At 51.4% G+C, this 18847-nt stretch overlaps 1 protein-coding gene across 2 annotated transcripts in view; it reads left to right on the top strand.

Annotated features, from left to right (window-relative positions):
- The first annotated feature begins 1293 nt into the window (after positions 1–1293).
- Positions 1294–18847, top strand: part of TNS3 (tensin 3) — a 307051-nt gene continuing 289497 nt past the window's right edge. Inside the window, exon 1 of one of the 2 annotated variants that reach the window (XM_019031413.4) lies at positions 1294–1466. In XM_019031413.4, coding sequence (XP_018886958.3) covers positions 1422–1466 — 45 coding nt within the window. In that variant the 5' untranslated portion in view covers positions 1294–1421. Of the gene's footprint in view, positions 1467–1659; positions 1836–18847 lie in introns of those variants that run through there. The other variant, XM_031012945.3, reaches the window with a different exon arrangement.

The following is an 18847-nucleotide window of genomic DNA, read 5'->3' as shown; positions in this document are numbered from 1 at the left end:
GTGATGCACAGAATAGCACGTAATTGGCTCTGGGTGTGAAGGTCACCACAGTCTTAATGGAAGAGAGGGTTGAGCAAAGTGATGATTTAGTCCAATTGCACAGAGTGGATGGTGTGGGCAGGCAGCTGGGAAGAAGTTAAGAGTAGCCTCAAGGCCAGATAGTCCTGATCCCTCCCACTTTCTTCACCTGACCAGGTGGGTGACCTTGAACAAGTTGCCTAGAATGTCAGATCCTGTTTCCTTATCAGGACAAAGGAGATCGTAACAGTACCAGCCTCACCCCCATTCCTAACTCAGCTGGCTGTGACCTCCTCCCCACCTTCCCCTATGGCATCTTCCCTGGCACCCCTTGACTCATCTCATTGACTCTTGGCCTGGTGTCTCCTAGAGTGTAGGAAAAATGCCTGCCTCATCTCTAGGGGCTGGGGCTTGGTGCTCATGAAGCCTTTGCCTGGGAATAAATACCCAGATCAGTCTGGGGATGAGAAATGACACTACCTTCCAGAGCAGAGCAGGGGTTGTTCAAGTCTTCCAGAAAAGCAGCTCTTGTTTCTCCTCATGTGGTGGGAGTGGAGTCAGAGTGTGGCTCAGGCCCCACATTCTCAGCTGTTTGGATCTGGGGACTCGAAGTTTCTGGTGGTTACTTCTGAAAGTCTTTTCCAGGATAATTATTCTTGCTCAGTTTCTCTGCCATCTCTGATAGGCTGTTTTCCCTGCTTCCCCCGCTGCCCTGAAGGGGCCAGAGGAACAGGGCAGGACCCCAGGGCTGCGGATGGGTTAGGCAGCTCTGTTCCCGAATCCAAAGCAGTTCTTGGTGACTGTCCTCCAAGACTTGCCCTGGACCCTGCTCCGGGTGGGATTCTGAGACCGCCTGCTCCACGTGGCAGATGAAATCTAGGTCTCTCTTCTGTGAGAGGCTGGCGGGGAGGATGTTTTCCTGGAAAGGACCACAGGACAAACCGCTGATGAAATTTCTCTTGTGACCTCCCTGGAGGAAGAGCAGTTCTGATTTCTGCAAAATTTTTCCATTCCCCCGATCTCACAAATGGGGAAACTGAGGCTAAGCGACTGAGTTCAGGGCCATCCGAATCTCAGGGATGGACAGTCAGGATGGACAACCTATAGGCCTTTCCTCCTCTGAGAATCTCTCTGCTCGGGATCGTTTTTCTGGTTTCCCTTGGCTTGCCTAAATTCTGCTCATTTGTCCCGGCGCATTTTAAGAAGTCATGTGACTTCTAAAGACTTCCCTGACCTCCTCCCTTCATTAGCTGGGTATTTCAGGGGCTTCTACGGCACCCTAGGCTTTCCGGAGCGGCTGTGCTCCTTTATGTATGCGCGACTCCCACTAGGCTATGAGCTACAGGAGGGAGGGTAGGTCTTGCTCCCGGAGAGCACCTTAATCACAGGCGCTGAATGAAAGAATGAACTGGTTGTGCAGGAACCAGGATCCGAACCCGCCTCCCCAGGTACTCTAACACCGGCCCGGCGGAACCTGCAAGCCTCCAGACCCACTGGGCTGCTCAATGGGTCTGATAATTCCAGGTCCTCTCTGCGGCCAGCGAAGGGAGGTCCCAGGGCGCACCTCGGCAGGGCAGGGGACCCGGGTGAAGGGCGCCTGGAGGCGCGCTGCATTGTTAGGGTGATGAGGCCAGGTGACCCGCCAGGCTCGGGGCGCGGGCGCGGGGGCCGGCCGTGGCGATTGCCCGCGCCGCCTCGAGGGGGCCCTGCCGCGGGCGCCGGCCGCCAGCCAGGAGGACGGGCCCGCCCGCGCGCTACTCGGAGCCCAGCCTCGTTGCGGCCATCGCCCTGCCGGACCGCGCCGCAGGCTCCCCCAGGTACTGGGGCCGGGGAAGGAGGAAACGCGGCCACGCGCCGCGGTCCTCTTTGTTTCGGGCCCGGCGCGGGCTTTCGCGCTCCGGGCGCAGGAACGAGGCTTGGGGAGCACAGAGATCTGGAGCTGGGGCGCGGGGACGGAGTTCGGGGAGCTCGGGGTACGGGAGCTCAGGGCGCGGGGATGGGGTCACGGGAGAACCCAGGTTAGGGAGCGCGGGGACCCGGTTGGGGGCGCACGGGCAAGGGGTTTGGTGCGCGCGGGTACGGGGTTTGGGGCGCGTGGGGGGCGGGGGCTCGGCAGGAGCCCCAGGAGAGGGGCTGGGGCGCGGGCCAGCTTCGCCGGAGTCCGGGGACGGGGGCGCTGACTGGCTGGGTTTGGGGACTGGCCGGGGCGCAGGACCACTCGAGTGGGACCCGTGGCGCCCGGGCGCCCTGGACTGAGGGCAGAGACCGGAGCAGCTATGTCGCAGTCGCTGTCGGGACCGAGCGGACTTTGCTCCCTAGGACTCCGTCTCGAGACTCCAGGTGGAGAGCGCAGCTAGGGGCTTCAATGGGCAGGCTCAAGACCCTTCTCCTACTTTTTCTAGGCAAGCTCTCCAGTGCGTCTCTTTCCCTTTCCCTTTGGTGGGTGGGTGGCAGGGGGTCTTTACGCGCTTCCTTTTTTTCCCTGAAGGACGGGACCTCGGGGTGGGGGGATATTCTGGGGTGGGGGGTGCTGTCCCAGGCTGGGGGCCAGCTGTGTGGCATGTGCCTCCTGGCACGCGGGAGCTGTCGCTGACAAGCAGGAGGAGGGAGGGTCCCGGACGTCCCAGGGGTCTCTGTGTCGGTGCTGTGCAGCGACCTGACATGTGAGTCCCGGCTCCTTTGCATGGAGTGATTTGAGTGTCTGTGGCGGGAAGAGATTCAGGCGTTCCTCAGGCATTCTCCAGACAGTGTCAGCAGGTGACCCGAACTCCAGTGTGGTTGAAAAACTCAAAGCGCCATCAGGGTGTGGGGCCAGCAGAGAGCACTATTGAGGGTGGTCACAACCCCCTGGGAAGCCCCCAGGCTTCCTTGGGGCGCATTCACACACTTTGATCTTCCGGGTTGGCTTTCCCCCCATTTTTTTCACTATTTGAATGCATGATCATGGAGGACTCTGAAGATATACTGAAAAGTATGAATGCAGAACTCATTGTATTAATATTGCATGGCCCTTCTGAACTAACCAACCCTTTGACATTTTAGATTTTCTTGAGGCTTTGGTCTGTGCATATTAATTTTTTAAAGTGCTTTCATGCTTTCCCTTTTGAATGAGGTTTACTTGTTCTGGTGATTCTGGTTATTCTCTCTTTGGGGCCTGTGAGGTTATATTTGCAAATCAATCAACAAGTATTAAGAAAGGCTTTTCTGTGCTGAGGCCTTGAGGGCCAGGGAGGGGGTGGGGAGTCGCTGCAGCTGGAGGGTGGAGGGGCAAGGCCATTACCCAGAGATGGAGGTGCACTGGGTCCTGGTGGGGGTGTGGTAGCACAGGGGGTGGGGGGTGTGTACACAGGGAGTTGACAGGAGGAACTGGCTGCAAGCCCGACTCCTGACCTTAGGAATAGTAATGGTGACCCCGAAGACAAAGTAACAGGCATACCGATTGAGTGTTTGCCTGTGCTAAATGCTTTGCATGCATTCATTTCATTTCACCCAAATTACAATCCTTGGAGGGAGTTGGGATTATGATTACCCCATTTTACAGACGAGTAAACTGAGGCAAAGGAAGGCTAAGTAACTTGGTGGAGATGAAATGAAACATGGTGGTAGTGCAGCCTGGGATTCTGGGACAGGACTCTGGGGTCCCAGACCCGTTCCTGGATGCTGCTGCGCGTCTGTCGACTGAATTCTAATGCATGTCCAGACAGCAATTCCTCAGCTGAGGCTGCCATGGCTATCAGCAGCTCAGCTGAATTATTTCTTTAAAAAACTACCAAGATAGAAAAACTAGTAGCCCCAGGGCACTACTTATTCTTGAATGCAAATTGATTTTTTTTTTTTTTTTAACAAAGTGTCTCTTTGGCACCTAATGTTTTGAAAGCGAGCTGTTTGCAAATGTGACTCTGGAAATAAAGGGCAGGAGAGGGGGTGTCAAAGTATGCTCCTCCACTGCAGGAGGTGTTGCTGAAGGGGGATAGCAGAGACCTGAGGAGGAGGCAGTATGGCAAGAACAGTGAGTGGAAGGGCTGACCTACCATTTGGCAGTTGCAGCTTATATCTGCTTAGGACTCTACACAAGGACCCATTTTACAGATGAGTAAAATACCAAGTAAATTCTTAAAGTCTGGGAACAGTTAGGGGATCTGAATGAGCCCAGTCCTCTGACTCTATGTGCCCCATTCCTTTCCTAAGATCAGCCTGTTGTAAACCACCCGTGTTCAGGGGAAGCCTCTTGTTCCCTCCCTGTGTCCCTGTGTATGAACTTGAGAGGGGGAGGAACTTTCCACCTTCCTGAGGGCAGAAAGCATTGTTTAGATCCCTGCCACTTACTAGGAAGCCAGAGACATTTGCTGAGTGCCTCAGGAGCACGCTTAGAATTGAGGCTTCGAGGCTTCCTCACAGCGGCCCCCATAGATTTCCCAGGGAGGGGCCTCCTGTCTTGCAGGTTGATATGGTGGGTTTGCTCCATGCAGCAGGAGCTATCATGGGAAGGGTGGGTCTGGGCGTCTGAAGCTCTCCAGGAGGTCAGTTGACCCTGGGACCCCTGGGTCCTTCCTGTAGGACCCCAGAAATCATTGGGGGAATCAGCTAACCCCTGCAAGCCATGTCTGGAATGACCTAGAGCCAGTCCTGTCTACCTAGAATCCTCTGCTGCTATCCTTGTTGATCTAGAATGAGGGATGCTGGTTAGTTGGTTAATTAAGTAGGTGGTTGGTTAACTTAGTTACTCTCTTCCTCACAGCAAGAGTATTAAAAACCATCACAACATGGAACACAGTTCTTTCTGCCCCCACATTGAAGGGCGTGTTGCGTGGCTTCATCTTCACACGGATCGTGGCTCACAGTTGTGTCGTTTCCACGCTGCCTCACTGCTCCTAAAACGCCGAGACAAGAAAAATCGCTGCCACCAAAATGCTGCTGAGCAGGGCTAAATTCTCCTAGATTGAGGGCGTTTTGATTCTTAGAGTATGTTGAATCCGGATGCAGGCCCGTGTCCTGCCGTGGGGCTTTTCGAGTGCAGCTCGGGCAGGAGCAGTGGTTTCCTTGATGTCTATCCGTTTCTCGTAAAAGCAGAAAACTAGACTCTCCAAGTTTCGTGAGCTTTCTGTTTGTACTCTGTGACTCAGGAATGTGTTTGGTGCACATCCATCACTGCAATGTGGGATGTAGTGCTGAGCTCGGGGTCCCTCGGGTGTCTCCATTGTCTGCATGGCGGCATCTCCTGTCCTGCTCAGTGTACTCCAGGAGCACTGTGGCTCTCTAGACACACCTCTAACCACCGCCCCCCCCCCCAACCCCCTGCCCCATGCACCTGGCGCAGCTCTACCTGGTATCCCTCACCTGTTGCCTCCTACCCTCGCTGGGAGTTGCCTCTGCGAAACAGGAGGGAGGAGGCCAGTGAAAATGAGGGTGACTGAGGATGGGGGCCATCAACTTGGGGATGAAGCACTGCACACAATTTAGGGTCCCTCAGAATGCCTCACTGTGTCAGGGGAGGGGAAGATTCTTACATGCTTCTTTTTATTTTTTTCTTTTTATTTTTTTGAGATGGAGTCTTGCTGGAGTCCAGGCTGGAGTCCAGTCGGGCCATCTCAGCTCACTGCAATCTCTGCCTCCTGGGTTCAAGCAATTCTGCCTCAGCCTCCCACGTAGCTGGGATTACAGGCGCATACCACCATGCCCAGCTAATTTTTGTATTTTTAGTAGAGATGGGGTTTCGCCTTGTTGGCTAGGCTGGTCTCCAACTCCTGACCTCAGGTGATCCACCTGCCTCGGCCTCCCAAAATGTGGGGTTACAGGCGTGAGCCACTGCGCCTGGCCCATTTTTTTTTTTTTTTTTTTGGAAGGCAGTAGTCTACTACTCTTTTGTCTCCTGGGCAAAATGAATGAAAGATTATACTGAAGGATTCTATGTCTGTGATCTAGAAAATTCCCTCTGGCAGAGGGAGGTACTCCCAGAGCTAGGGAAGTGCTCCTCAGAGCCACCCCTCAGGGGAGAGACCTCTCTGTCCCTGTCTCCACCCCAGCGCTGGGCAGGAAGCCCTGGGAGCCCTCTGCAAACAGCCCGCCAGCTCTCAGCCTAATAACGCGGCTAACAAGACCCCCTTCCTTTTACTACTCAAGTACCCAAGCTGGCTTGGGCACTTTCTGTCCCTAGTCTGATCGTTGCTGAACCGTGCATGTATGCCATCCTGATGGTCTCCCTTTTCTGGAAGAGAGCGCTGAGACTTAGCGAGCTCAAGTAACTTGTGTGTGTTGTGAGGATACTGAGCCTTGGATCTGAATCCCAGTCCGTCAGCAACGCTTGGAGTTCTTGCCAAGATGAGGGGTTTGTGCAGTCCCCACCCACAGCCCAGCCCCTGGAGTGGCCAGGCCAAGGCTCAGGAGCTGCGGCGTGCCTGCCATCTACCTCATCCAGTGCGCCAGCCCCAGCTGCTTCCTCGGACCCCAAGGCTGGGCCTTTCTTTACTCTTCCTTCCTCCCTCAGCTCTAATTATGGTTCATGTTAGATTGTCTGCCCTTCCTCTTCCTCTTCTCTTTTGGGGAAAGATAATAGCACTTAATACGCCCTTTGCAGGCCTGGCTTTGTTTCTAAGATATCAGAAGAATCTTTAGGAATCTTTCTTCCAGCTGCCCAAGCGAGCGGCAACCTGTCGGCACCCAGGAAGGATGAATACGGGTGCCCTGCTGACGATTGCAAGTGCCACTCCTAGCCAGGCCATGCCCCTGGGGACACCGGGGACACCTCCAGGTGGACTAAAGTGTGTCACCTCCTTTCATTGTGTCTTGGCAGCCACAGTGTGACGTGGCACCTCTTGTGTGTAGAGTTTATGAAACTGCTCCTGAAAAGTAGAGACCAGTTCGTTGATGCTTTGAATACACTGGAATACACTCGTGGCGATACTGAAAGAAAGAAAGTCCTCGGGAAGTGTCTGGCCAAGGCCGTTCACTGCCGTCTGCAGTTGCTTTTCTTTTTACAGGAGAGCCCGGGCTCTGCTCCAGGCCCTGGGATTATTTCTCGCTGGAGGATTCAGGAATCCGCGCTCTCCCCATCACCCTGGAACACAGCTGCAGTGTGTAACATTTCACTCACTTGGAGCCACACAATAAAAGGCACAGACCCACATCTGGCTGTGCAGGGCAGGCGGGCAGGAGAGTGGGCCCTGGGGCACACTGGGCCATTAGCAGGGGCATCTGCGTCCTGGCCTGTGCACATTCCTCCCTGGAGCGCCGGGCTGGCTCTGCAAACAAAGGGGCCTGGTCCTGGCATTCTTCTCCACCTTGTAATCCATCACCTTTCTTAGAGGTGTCCCTGGGCGCCTACCCCTTTCATCACTGGCCATTTGGGAGGTAGATCAAAGGTACGCACAGGAGGCAGTGACATAGGCCAGGCTCTGGCATCCCACAAACCTGGGGCAGAACTGTCCTTTGTCCTGGGAGGTCCTGGGGTTATTGTGACTGTGTTTGTCATTTGTCACCTGCAGCCTGGGGTTGTCGTTCCTCCACAGGTTTGCTCCTCCACTGGTTCCGGAGCTCAGGGGTGGGAGCCACGTGGGGTTTTGTTTCCTCCTTTTGGGCTCCAGGCCCAGTGTACTTTGGTCCTGCTGAATTTCCATGGCCCCAGGGGCCTGAAAAGCACCTTGTGGTCCTTCTGGAGAACTACTTCCTCATTCTTGGAGGTGCTAATCTGATCCCCTGGGAGGGAGCTGTGTGCTAAGTGGTTGACACAGGGGAGGCCAGCGTGATAGAGATGAGTTTTTCTCCAAAGATCAAGGACAGGTGTTTCCAGTTCGTCTCCTCTGGAAAGACCTGCAGAGCCGGGTGGACAGGGCTGGAGGAAAGGGGGCCTGTGTCCATGTCTTGGGTAGGTGCTAAGGGAGACAGGAGGGCTCTACGTGGGTGAAGAATGCATTTCTCTCTTGTCCTGCACGCAGGAGGGAGGCACATTTTTTATCTGTATTACTCGGAGAGTAGCAGAAGACTCTCAAGTAATGAGCATATTTTTGCTGCTTTTTTTTTTTTTTTTTTTTTTTGAGGCGGAGTCTCACTCTGTCGCCCAGGCTGGAGTGTAGTGGTACAATCTCAGCTTACTGCAAGATCCACCTTCCGGGTTCACGCCATTCTCCTGCCTCAGCCTCCCAAGTAGCTGGGACTACAGGCGCCTGCCACTACGCCTGGCTGCCCGGCTAATTTTTTGTATTTTTAGTAGAGACGGGGTTTCACCATGTTAGCCGGAATGGTCTCGATCTCCTGACTTCGTGATCCGCCCTTCTCGGCCTCCCAAAGTGCTGGGATTACAGGCGTGAGCCACCGCGCCCGGCTGTATCTTTGCTTCTTAATTTGCTTTTTGACTACTTTTCTACAAAATAGTTTTCTTGTAATATGTGCTTATTGTAGACTTGGAAAAGATAGAGAAATGGTAAGGAAAAAGGAAAAAATTCCTTCTAATATCACCTCCACAGAGGTTCATACTTTAGCCTTCTTGTGTGCCATATGTTTTCTGTGCTTTTTTAATTTACCAAGCTGAGATCATACCATATGTATTATTTTGTATCCTGCATTTTAAAATCAATGTGGCAGTATAAGCATTTCCCAATCCAGAAATAGCTCTGCATAAATATGACTGCTGATGACAGTATAGTACTCCAGTATGTGGATGTACCATGATATTTGGACTTCACTACTTGTTCATTGATCATTTACATCCTGTGTTATGCTTGCACATAGGTCTTTGGGCAGATCGTAGCTAGTCATGCTCTTGAAAGGATTTCTAGCAGACTCTTTGGCGTCAAAGAATACAAACATCTTTTTTTTTAAACTGTGGTAAAACATGTGTAACTTGAACTTTGTCGTTTTAATCATATTTAACTGCGCAGTTAGGCGACATTAAGAACCTTCACGTTGTTGTGCAGCCATCACCACCCTCCAGCTCCAGAACTCTTTCCATTTTGCAGAACTGAAACTCGGTGCCCCTTAAGCACTAACTCCCCATGTTCCCCTCCCCCCAGTCCCTGGCAACCACCATTCTACTTTCTGTCTCTATGAAACGGACTACATCGGGTGCCTCATACAAGTGGAATCATACAGTATTTGTATTTTTTGTGATTTGTTTATTTCACTTAGAATACTGTACTCAAGGTTTCATCCATGTTGTGGCATGTGTCACAATTTCTCTCTTTTTAAGGCTGAATAATACCGTGTGTGTGTGTGTGTGTGTGTGTGTGTGTGTGTCTGTATGAATAGCACATTTTGTTTATCCATTCATCTGTTGATAACACTTCAGTTACTTCTACCCTTCGGCTGTTGTGAATAATGCTGCTATGGACATGGGTGTATAAGTCCCTGCTTTCCATTTTTCTTTTGGTGAACACAAGCTTTTTGGAACTCCTTAGTATATATGGTCAAATTGCAGTTGAGACATAGGGTGCTGGCTGGATTCTCACGGTGTCCACCCGCTGTCCTTAAACATGGCTAGGTTATCACCCCCAGGGTAAAAACCAGGCCTGCAGGAAAAGGAAGAGGGAGACTTCTTACCAAGCTATTTTGACAGATTGTGTAAACTTTGTGATTAATGGGATGAGAAAGCAGGAAGAATGTCTTTCATTTAAAAAAAAAAAAGAGCCTTTGGGGTTGCTTGGTTTTATTTTCAATTAAAAGGGTCTGATTTTGTTTCTGGAGAATGGTTTTAATTTGGATAAATGGTTCAGTCTGGGAACCGCATGCCAGAGCCTATGATCTATGAGTGCAATTACTCAGGGTTTCCTCGGCTGCTTTTCTGAGGGAACGGTCCAGAACTGGGCTCGCTCTGGTTTGGCTCTGTTAAAACGTCGATGCAGGCCCTGGGCAGTTGGAGTGAGGCGGTTCTTGTGATCAGTCCTTGAAGTGCAGCCATAATGCCCTCCCCATAATGCCTTCTCCAACTGATGGTGGTTAATTTTTACCCTCTAAGAATGTGTTCACAATTCCAAGTCAGGAATGTCAACAGCAGGCTGTCGTTTCCCCCTCCTTGGAACATGTTGAACCAGAATTACTGGCATCTTTTCCAACGTGGACATTTGCAGAATTGGTGGGATTTGGGGGCTCAAGGAGGAGGCAGACTCATCCTAATGTTTCTCCTCTGGATTACTCGAGGTCCCTGGCCGGGCAGGCCTGCAGGCCCAGAGACGGGGTGGTGGGTTGCTCTATCTGGAGTCAACTGGTGTTTCTTTCCAAGAGGATGCTGGGCTGGGGGAGGTGAGGAACTAAATCCTGGGCGACTTTGCAGAAGGACCCGTCGCGATGGAGGGGCAGCGTGGGCAGAGGCCCCGGGCAGGGCCACCTGCTGTGTTCTGGAGTAGCAAAGGGGATTTGCAGAAGGCAAAGAAGAATACAGAGACACAAGGTAGGGTGTTTCACCCTTTGGGAGAACTGTGGCAAAGCCCTGGACAACTTTCCATGGTGCTTGTAGATTTGAGACCAATGCCCCACCGACCTAGCGGGCTGGTGGGAGGCAGCGTGGAGGGTGGCAGGGTGTCCCCAGCGTGGGAGGTGGAGACAGTCTGCACAGAAATTTCCAAGAGCACAGCCCATAAGGGAAGAATAGGCTTGCTCGTGAGGTGGGTGAAGGCATTGCCCTGCTGGCTTGTATCAGGGCGTTGGCTCCTGGGTCCTCAACAAAGGGCATATTAGCATAATGAATAGTTAAGTCACTTGGTTGGGCTCCAGTCCTTGGGGCCGTGGTCTCGTTCCGAGGGAAGGACTGGTGGGTGGGCCCCACCTCTGGAGATCCAGCCTGCATTGGGACCACACGGTTTGAGAAATGTTTTCCCAAGCCTGGGCCACACGTGCCCCTTGATTTCTGGGGCAGCCCTGGTGGCAACTCCCCACATATCCCTGTGAGGCCTTTCTCATTTTCCACTGGCAAGGTTTCAGGTGTAACCAGATTATTCTGATGAAAAATTTGAGTGAGACGGGTAACCCGCAACACACAGAGTTGCTATGTTTTGCTCTTTTTTTTTTTTGAGACGGAGTCTCGTTCTGTCGCCCAGGCACGATCTCAGCTCACTGCCACCTCCCCCTCCCGGGTTCAAATGATTCTTCTGCCTCAGCCTCCATAGCTGGGACTACAGACGTGTGCCACCACGCCCCGCTAATTTTTGTATTTTTAGTAGAGACAGTGTTTCACCATGTTGGCCAGGCTGGTCTCGAACTCCTGACCTCAGGCGATCTGCCCGCCTCGGCCTCCCAAAGTGCTGGGATTACAGGCATGAGCCACTGCACCCGGTCATGTGTTGCTGTTTAACTCCCCACCCCCACCTCCATTAAATAGGAATAATCCAAAACATAGGTCATCGAGAGCATACTGTGCTTTTAAGGCATTTTGCTTATTATTAGTAGAGATTTTGCAACAACTGGAATGGTGTTTATTCACTTTTTAAAGGCTCACTCTTCTCACAGGATAACAGAACACACGATCATTCCTTTTCCTCTTCCCACGAAGGTGTTTGCAGCAGTGGGCGTGAGAAGCATAGGGTGTGTGTGACTACCATGCCAATGGTTCTCCCAAACCTGGATCCCGACCTAGGCGTTGCCGGTCTCTGGGTGTCACCCTCCCATTTATGACTGTAGTGACTTCTCAGAACGCCCTGGAGGGATGGCCTTACTCCAAATGGTCCCTCGGCTGCCGGGCTATTTGTGAGTAAAAGATGTTTGTCAGTGCTGCTTCTTTTAGAACATGCCCATTCCACATCAGCTCAGCTTGTCGGGTGTCTGGTTGTCTGTGCGGAGCCCATGGGGAGGTCTCTGCAGCCTCACACCTAGCAGTGAGGTGGCCCCTCTGCGTGGTCATGCCCTGCGGAGTTGCATTCCTCTCCCTGATGGCTGGCTGCCAGGACCTGTGGGCCCTGGCGGCGAGAGGAGTGGGAGGTGCTGTGACTCCTGCCAGGCTAGCTCTTCACAGACTGGGTTAGTTCTTCCGAAGCATAGTTCCCTGGGACACCACGCACGGGGCAAGCACAGCTGTGTGGCCAGCGGCGTGCTGACAGGGCTAGACACGCACTGGGCCGCTTAATGCCGACCTTGGCCTGTGAGTCTGTGACCAGGACTCTTGGTGAGCGGCCAGCTGGGGGCTGTTGGTGCTGAGTTCAGCTTTGTAGCCAAAAAGGTTCCAGCTGATTTCCAGACAGACCCGGCTTCCGTTTTCAATGCCAAGATGAGCTGGGCGAATGAGTGGGAGCGGACAGAGGCTTTTGGCCGACTGTGATCGCTATTGTCTGGAGTCCCCTTGACCCTCTGGAGGTACTGCCTCTCCTTTCATTTGTACACACCGGTTTTTCTGCACGGTTCCGCCTCTTGTCAGCTCTGTGAGCTCTGGGGACACCAGCTTTTCCGTTTCCCATACTGCCAGATGGCTTTGAGCAAACAAGAGGAAGGCCCCAGCGTGGGTGCAGCCTATGGCTGCGTTGTCCTGCCTGTTTACCCTGGGGGTGAAGCGGAAAGGGAGCAGGCTTTGCAGGAACCCAGGTGGCACCCCTTCTCGTCCCTGCCACTTGTTCTCTTTGTGGCCCTGGGATGGTCCCCAAACTTCTCTGAAGTGGTGCTGAAAACTGTGTTGATAGCACGGACCTCACTGAGCTGTTAGGAGTAGCTGTCGACACTGTGTACCCGAGGTTCTCTCCAGTGGAAACCAGGTTAGCCTTCGATTCCTTTTCTTTCATCTGTGGTTGGTCACCCTTTTGAGAGCTCTAACCCCAAAAGAAGTGTTTTTCAGATTGGCCCAAGTTCCTCCACGTTGGGCCCCCCAAGACAGACTGACTGAGAAGGGAGTGGAGCTGTGGGCCTCCTGAGTCCTTCCCAGGCTGTGTCCCTTCCAGAGTGGTCCAGGTGGGACGCTGACTACCAGAGGCCTGGCCCTCTGTTCTGAGGCCCAGTTAGCCATGGCCGTCATCTGCTCACATTCTGTGGGATTGGGTTGTGTAATTTTTGTTGTATCTCTCTGTCCTCATTAAATCTGAATTCCTCCAAGGACAAGAAGGCTGCTGCTGCTTAAAAAAAAAAAAAAGAAAGAAAAAAAATGATAAGAGCTTTAGAAGGAGCTTAGAGTTAGCTACGTGTACTTGCCAAGGTGTGACATCACTCAGAGCCTCCATTCCATCCTCTGGACAGCCAGGGGCTGGCCTCCCAATCCGGTGCTCACTGGGCACACTTCACTATGGGAGGGGATAGTTGCACATCTAGATGAAAACATTCTAGAAGTGATTGCTTACGAGGAGAGAGGGAAATGCCGGCACATTTTCCCAGGGTTTTGTTCATGTTTTTATTAGGGCCACAACTTTCATTCTTGGAGTTTTGCTTTGTAAATTATTCCTTTAACTTGCAGAAGAGAACCATTTACAACTCATCTTACAGACTTGAGAATCTAGCCTACTGATATTTCCTTGGAAAATAGCCACATTGCAAGTTGTTGTGTTATTGAAAGTTGATGACAAATGTCCCCAGGAGTCCATGCAGGTTTCCTGAGAAGAGTTGCACCTACGGAGCTGTGACTTCAGCACAAAAGAATATTCTTTCTGGACAGAGTGTGTTGTGGGGTTTGTTTCCTTCAAATCTGTACTGCCAAATGGCAAGAATCATTTCCTTTTTCTTCCTCGGAAAATGGATTCCAGTCTTGATGCAGAGCCACCAGCACTGTGTAATCCCTTGTGTAATATTTACTTATTTATTTTTTTCTTTTTATTGAGACGGAGTCTCGCTCTTGTTGCCCAGGCTGGAGTGCAGTGGAGTGATCTTGGCTCACTGCAACCTCCGCCTCCCAGGTTCAAGTGATTCTCCTGCCTCAGCCTCCCAAGTAGTTGGGATTATAGGCGCCTGCCACCACGCCTGGCTAATTTCTTATATTTTTAGTAGAGGGGGGGTTTCACCATGTTGGCCAGGCTGGTCTGGAACTCTTGACCTCAGGTGATCCGCCTGTCTTGGCCTACCAAAGTGCTGGGATTACAGGTGTGAGCCACCACGCCCGGCCTATTCTTTTTATTGAGACAGAGTCTTGTTCTGTCACCCAGGCTGGAGTGCAGTGGCACCATCTCGGCTCACTGCATCCTCCACCTACCAGGTTCAAGTGATTCTCCTGCCTCAGCCTCCCAAGTAGCTGGGATTACAGATGACCATCACCACGCCCAGCTAATTTTTGTATTTTTAGTAGAGACAAGGTTTCCCCATGTTGGCCAAGCTGGTCTCGAACTCATGACCTCAGGTGATCCACCCACCTTGGCCTCCCAAAGTGTTAGGATTACAGACGTGAGCCACCACGCCCCGTCCCTGTGTAATATGTATGTATGTATGTTTGTGATAGAATCTCACTCTGTTGCCCAGGCTGGAGTGCAGTGGTGCCATCTTGGCTCACTGGAACCTCCACCTCCCTTGTTCGAGCAATTCTCCTGCCTCAGCCTCTCGAGTAGCTGGGATTACAGGCGCCCAACACCAAACCTGGCTAATTTTTAAAATTTTTAGTAGAGATGGGGTTTCATCATGTTGGCCAGGCTGGTCTGGAACTCCTGACCCCAGGTGATCCACCCTCCTCGGCCTCCCAAAGTGCTCGGATTACAGGCGTGAGCCACTGCGCCTGGACCCTTGCGTAATATTTAAATGCAGGTTTTGTTCTTATAAAGAAAAGCAGACTTGTCCTGGGAAAATGTCTCCTCTCCCCCTTTTTGCTTTGTGCTGAAACCCCCAGATTGTGTTCACAAATACTGCATCGGGGACTGAGTGCACGTAAGACACTAGCCAAATTTTGGAGAGATGTTTGGGTTTATATAATACATAGGCTTCGTGCCTGAAGCACATCAATTCTCAGATGAGCAACTGCTCAGATCCCTGCCTGGAGGAGGAGTGGGTGTGGTGATGGCAGCCATGCTGTGAATACTGTGGGCTTTGTTCACAGCCACAGTGAGGAGGAGATAGTGTGTCCCGGTACAAGTTATCACTCTATCAGGAGATCCATCTGTCCTTCCTCAAAGAGGCTGCGGCCCACTTCAGGGCCATTGTGTCAAACAGTTGGCATTTGGCCTTGGCCCTGGGTAAAACACATGGCAGGGCATCACGTGGGTGCCACTCACGACTCCCCCACATCTGCCGGGGTTTCCATAACGCACTGTTCTGTTTGCAGCTGCACGAGTGCGATATGGCACAGCAGCCGCTCATAGACCTCAGGCTTGTTGCCATGCATAGAAGGTGCACACCGCAGAGTGGAGGCCGCGGGCAGGGAAGTAGCTGGCATGAATTATTTACTGTGTGTGAGGCCCTGTGCGGGGAGATTCACTTGTTCCTTCCTTTATTCATTTATTCATTCACTCACTCATTCCTTTCATGCAGCTCATGTTCAGTGAGTGCCTGCTGTGTCTCAGATACATTTAACCCTCACTAACTCTGTAGAAACTGAGACTCAGAAGGTGAATGCAGGGCGAGGTAGCTTGCCCACCGTCTCAGCTTGGACGTGGCAGGGCAAGGGGCTTCCGATCACGCCTCTCAGACCCAGAGTCTGCTTGTCTCCATTCTGCCTGCTCCGGAGCCCCCGGTTCTTCCAGCTGCATCTCAAAGGTGAAGGAAGACGATCCCGTGGCCTGCTCAGGACTATGTGCCTGCTGCTGTGGCCTGGCTCGCCTCTCCCTACCCTCTCCTGCAGGCCCCAGGGTCCTCTGGAGTCCAAGGCTTAGTGTTTTGAATCACTGGCCTTTCCTTTGAGAAAAATGGGGCTCCCTGTGCCAACTTTTCAAGGGCTTGATGGCAGGGCAGCCTCTCAGAGGGTCTTGGGGGAGCTCTCAGAGTGGAGTTTTGCCGGGGTGCCTGTGGGTACAGACAGCAAGGTGGAGGCAGCTTAGAAATCAGCATGTCACATTGGGCTGGAGAATCAGCCGGATGCCTGAGCCTCTTGTTTTAGGGGGCGACTGGCAGAATAAGTCATGTTAGGCGCAGCTTGTTCCTTATTACTGAGCGATGTTACCTGCGAGGGATGTACCACAGTTTACTTAACCACTTACCAGTTGCAGGACTTCCAGTTCATGAACATGATATATCTTTTCAGTTATTTAGATTATCTTTCATTTCTTTCATTGGCATCTGTGTAGTTTGGCATACAGGTCCTGTATGTGTCTTCAGATTTACACCCAAGTGTCTCACTTCTTTTTTTTTTTTTTTTTGAGACCGAGTCTCGCTCTGTTGCCCAGGCTGGAGTGCAGTGGCATGATCTCTGCTCACTGCAAGCTCCGTCTCCCAGCTTCACTCCATTCTTCTGCCTCAGCCTCCCAAGTAGCTGAGACTACAGGTGCCCCCTGCCATGCCCGACTAATTTTTTGTATTTTTAGTAGAGACGGGGTTTCACTGTGTTAGCCAGGATGGTCTTGATTTCCTGACCTCGTGATCCATCTGCCTCGGCCTCCCAAAATGCTGGGATTACAGGTACGAGCCACTGTGCCTGGCCTCACGTCTTAAAGTGATTGTGAATGGCCTTGTATTTTTAATTTTGTGTCTGTGTATTCATTACTAGTACATAGAAATGCAATTGACTTTTGTATGTTTACCTTGTATCCTGTGAGTTTGCAAAGTTTTGTTTTGTATATTCCTGGGGATTTCCCATGTAGATAATCATGACATCTGAAAATAGGGACAATGTTATTTCTTCCTGGACTTTGCCTTGTAGATTGTTGCACAGTATGAATTTGTATGGTTCTTCTCTCCTCATTAGATTCAGGATAAGCAGTTTTTAAAAAATGATTACATATGTGTGAGGTACCTCTACTTGCTTGCCTCACATTAAGAGATGGAATGTCTTTTTTTTTTTTTTTGAGATGGAGTCCGGCTTTGTAGCCCAGGCTGGAGTGTAGTGGTGCCATCTCGGCTCACTGCAACCTCCCTCCGTTTCAGGTGATTCTCCTGCCTTAGTAGCTGGGACTATAGGCACACACCCACCACGCCCAGCTGATTTTTTGTATTTTTAGTAGAGACGGGGTTTCACCATGTTGGCCAGGCTGGTCTCGAACTCCTGACCTCAGGTGATCCACCTGCCTGGGTGTCCCTAAGTACTGGGATTACAGGCATGAGTTACCGTGCCCGGCCATGAGATGGAATGTCTTTTTGTCCTGCTGTTGGTCCGCTAAGTCAGATCACTTGGTTGAGACCCCGATTCCCTTCTTACCTTTGATACTGCCTCCTAACAACTTTCAGCCATTTTAACATACAAGGATGGCCTTTGCCTGAATCAGTTATTCCCTTAGGAGTTATGCAGTGGTAGTTCTTAACTGTTTTTAAGCACTTTAGAAACACTATTGTCTTGCACATAATCAGACTGTTACTTAGCAATTCCTTTTGCTTGGGGAGCAAGCTCTTCAGAGTAAAAGGGAGAGTAGAGGGGGAGAAAATCGTATTTATTGTGTTGATTCCATAGGTGGTTTGCAAATCTGACAACACAAACATGTGTGCCTTTTCTCAAACCCTGACTCTGTAAGAGCACCCTGAGTACCTTTGGGCAGCACGCTATTGTAACTGCAGTGGAAACATGAATGTGGCTGCCATCACTGCCAAATGATAGATGCCTGCCCAGGCTCACCTACCAGCCAGGCAGCTGCTTGGGTGGCTCTGATGAGGAGTCCATGTTTTTGGACGAGTGCTGTCTTAAGTCAGCAGTTCTCACAGTGAGGTCCTGACACCAGCATTAGCATCCCCTGGAAACTGTTAGGAATGCCAGTTCTGGGTTCCACCCCAGACAGACCTCCTGCATCAGACACTTTGGGTTGGGGCTCGGCAGGGTTTAGAACCACTCATCTGGATTAATCTTTTTTCCAATATGTAGTACTAATCTGAAACCCCAGTGAAGCTGTTAATTGAGATGTCTTTAAAGTTCCATGTGGCTTTGCAGTAATCCACGCATATCATGCCATCAGACTGTGGCTGGTTGCTCTTCCAAAGCCTCCCAGCACCCGTGTGAGGAATAAGCTGCATTTACAGTTCTCATACTTAGGAGAACTCCTTTTAGCTCCCTGAACCCCCAATGTGAATTTTTGCCTAAGATTAAGAAATCCAGCAGAGTGCGAAATTGGAAAGCGAGGTTGGTGTTAACTAGTGTAAATTTGTGCGTATTTTCAGCATTTGTTTATATTTAACTTTGTCCCCCACCTACTGGCTTATTACCTTAAGAAACAAAAAACTGGCCAAGCGTAGTGACTCATGCCTATCTATAATCCCAGTAATTTGGGAGGCCGAGGCGGGCTGATCACCCGAGGTCAGGAGTTCGAGACCAGCCTGGCCAGCATGGTGAAACCCCGTCTCTACTAAAAATACAAAAAATCAGCTGGGCATATGGTGTGCGCCTGTAGTTCCAGCTACTCGGGAAGCTGAGGCAGGAGAATCGCTTGAACCTGGGAGGTGGAGGTTGCAGTTAGCTGAAATTGCACCACTGCACTCCAGCCTGGGCGAAAGAGCGAGCCTCTGTCTCAAAAAAAAGGCTAGGCGCGGTGGCTCACACCTGTAATCCCAGCACTTTGGGAGGCTGAGGCAGGTGGATCACGAGGTCAGGAGATCGAGACCATCCTGGCTAACAGTGAAACCCCGTCTCTACTAAAAATACAAAAAATTAGCTGGGCATGGTGGTGGGCGCCTGTAGTCCCAGCTACTCAGGAGGCTGAGGCAGGAGAATGGCGTGAACCCAGGAGGTGGAGCTTGCAGTGAGCTGAGATCACGCCACTGCACTCCAGCTTGGGTGACAGAGTGAGACTCTGTCTCAAAAAAAAAAAAAAAAAAATAGAAATAAAAAAATCAACATTTCTGGAGGCCAGTGTCTTTATAGCCTGCTCTACTGGTTGAG

This window comes from Gorilla gorilla, chromosome 6, assembly GCF_029281585.2.
Source record: "Gorilla gorilla gorilla isolate KB3781 chromosome 6, NHGRI_mGorGor1-v2.1_pri, whole genome shotgun sequence".
Lineage (NCBI taxonomy): Eukaryota > Metazoa > Chordata > Mammalia > Primates > Hominidae > Gorilla > Gorilla gorilla.
This window is presented reverse-complemented; position numbering and strand designations above follow the sequence as displayed.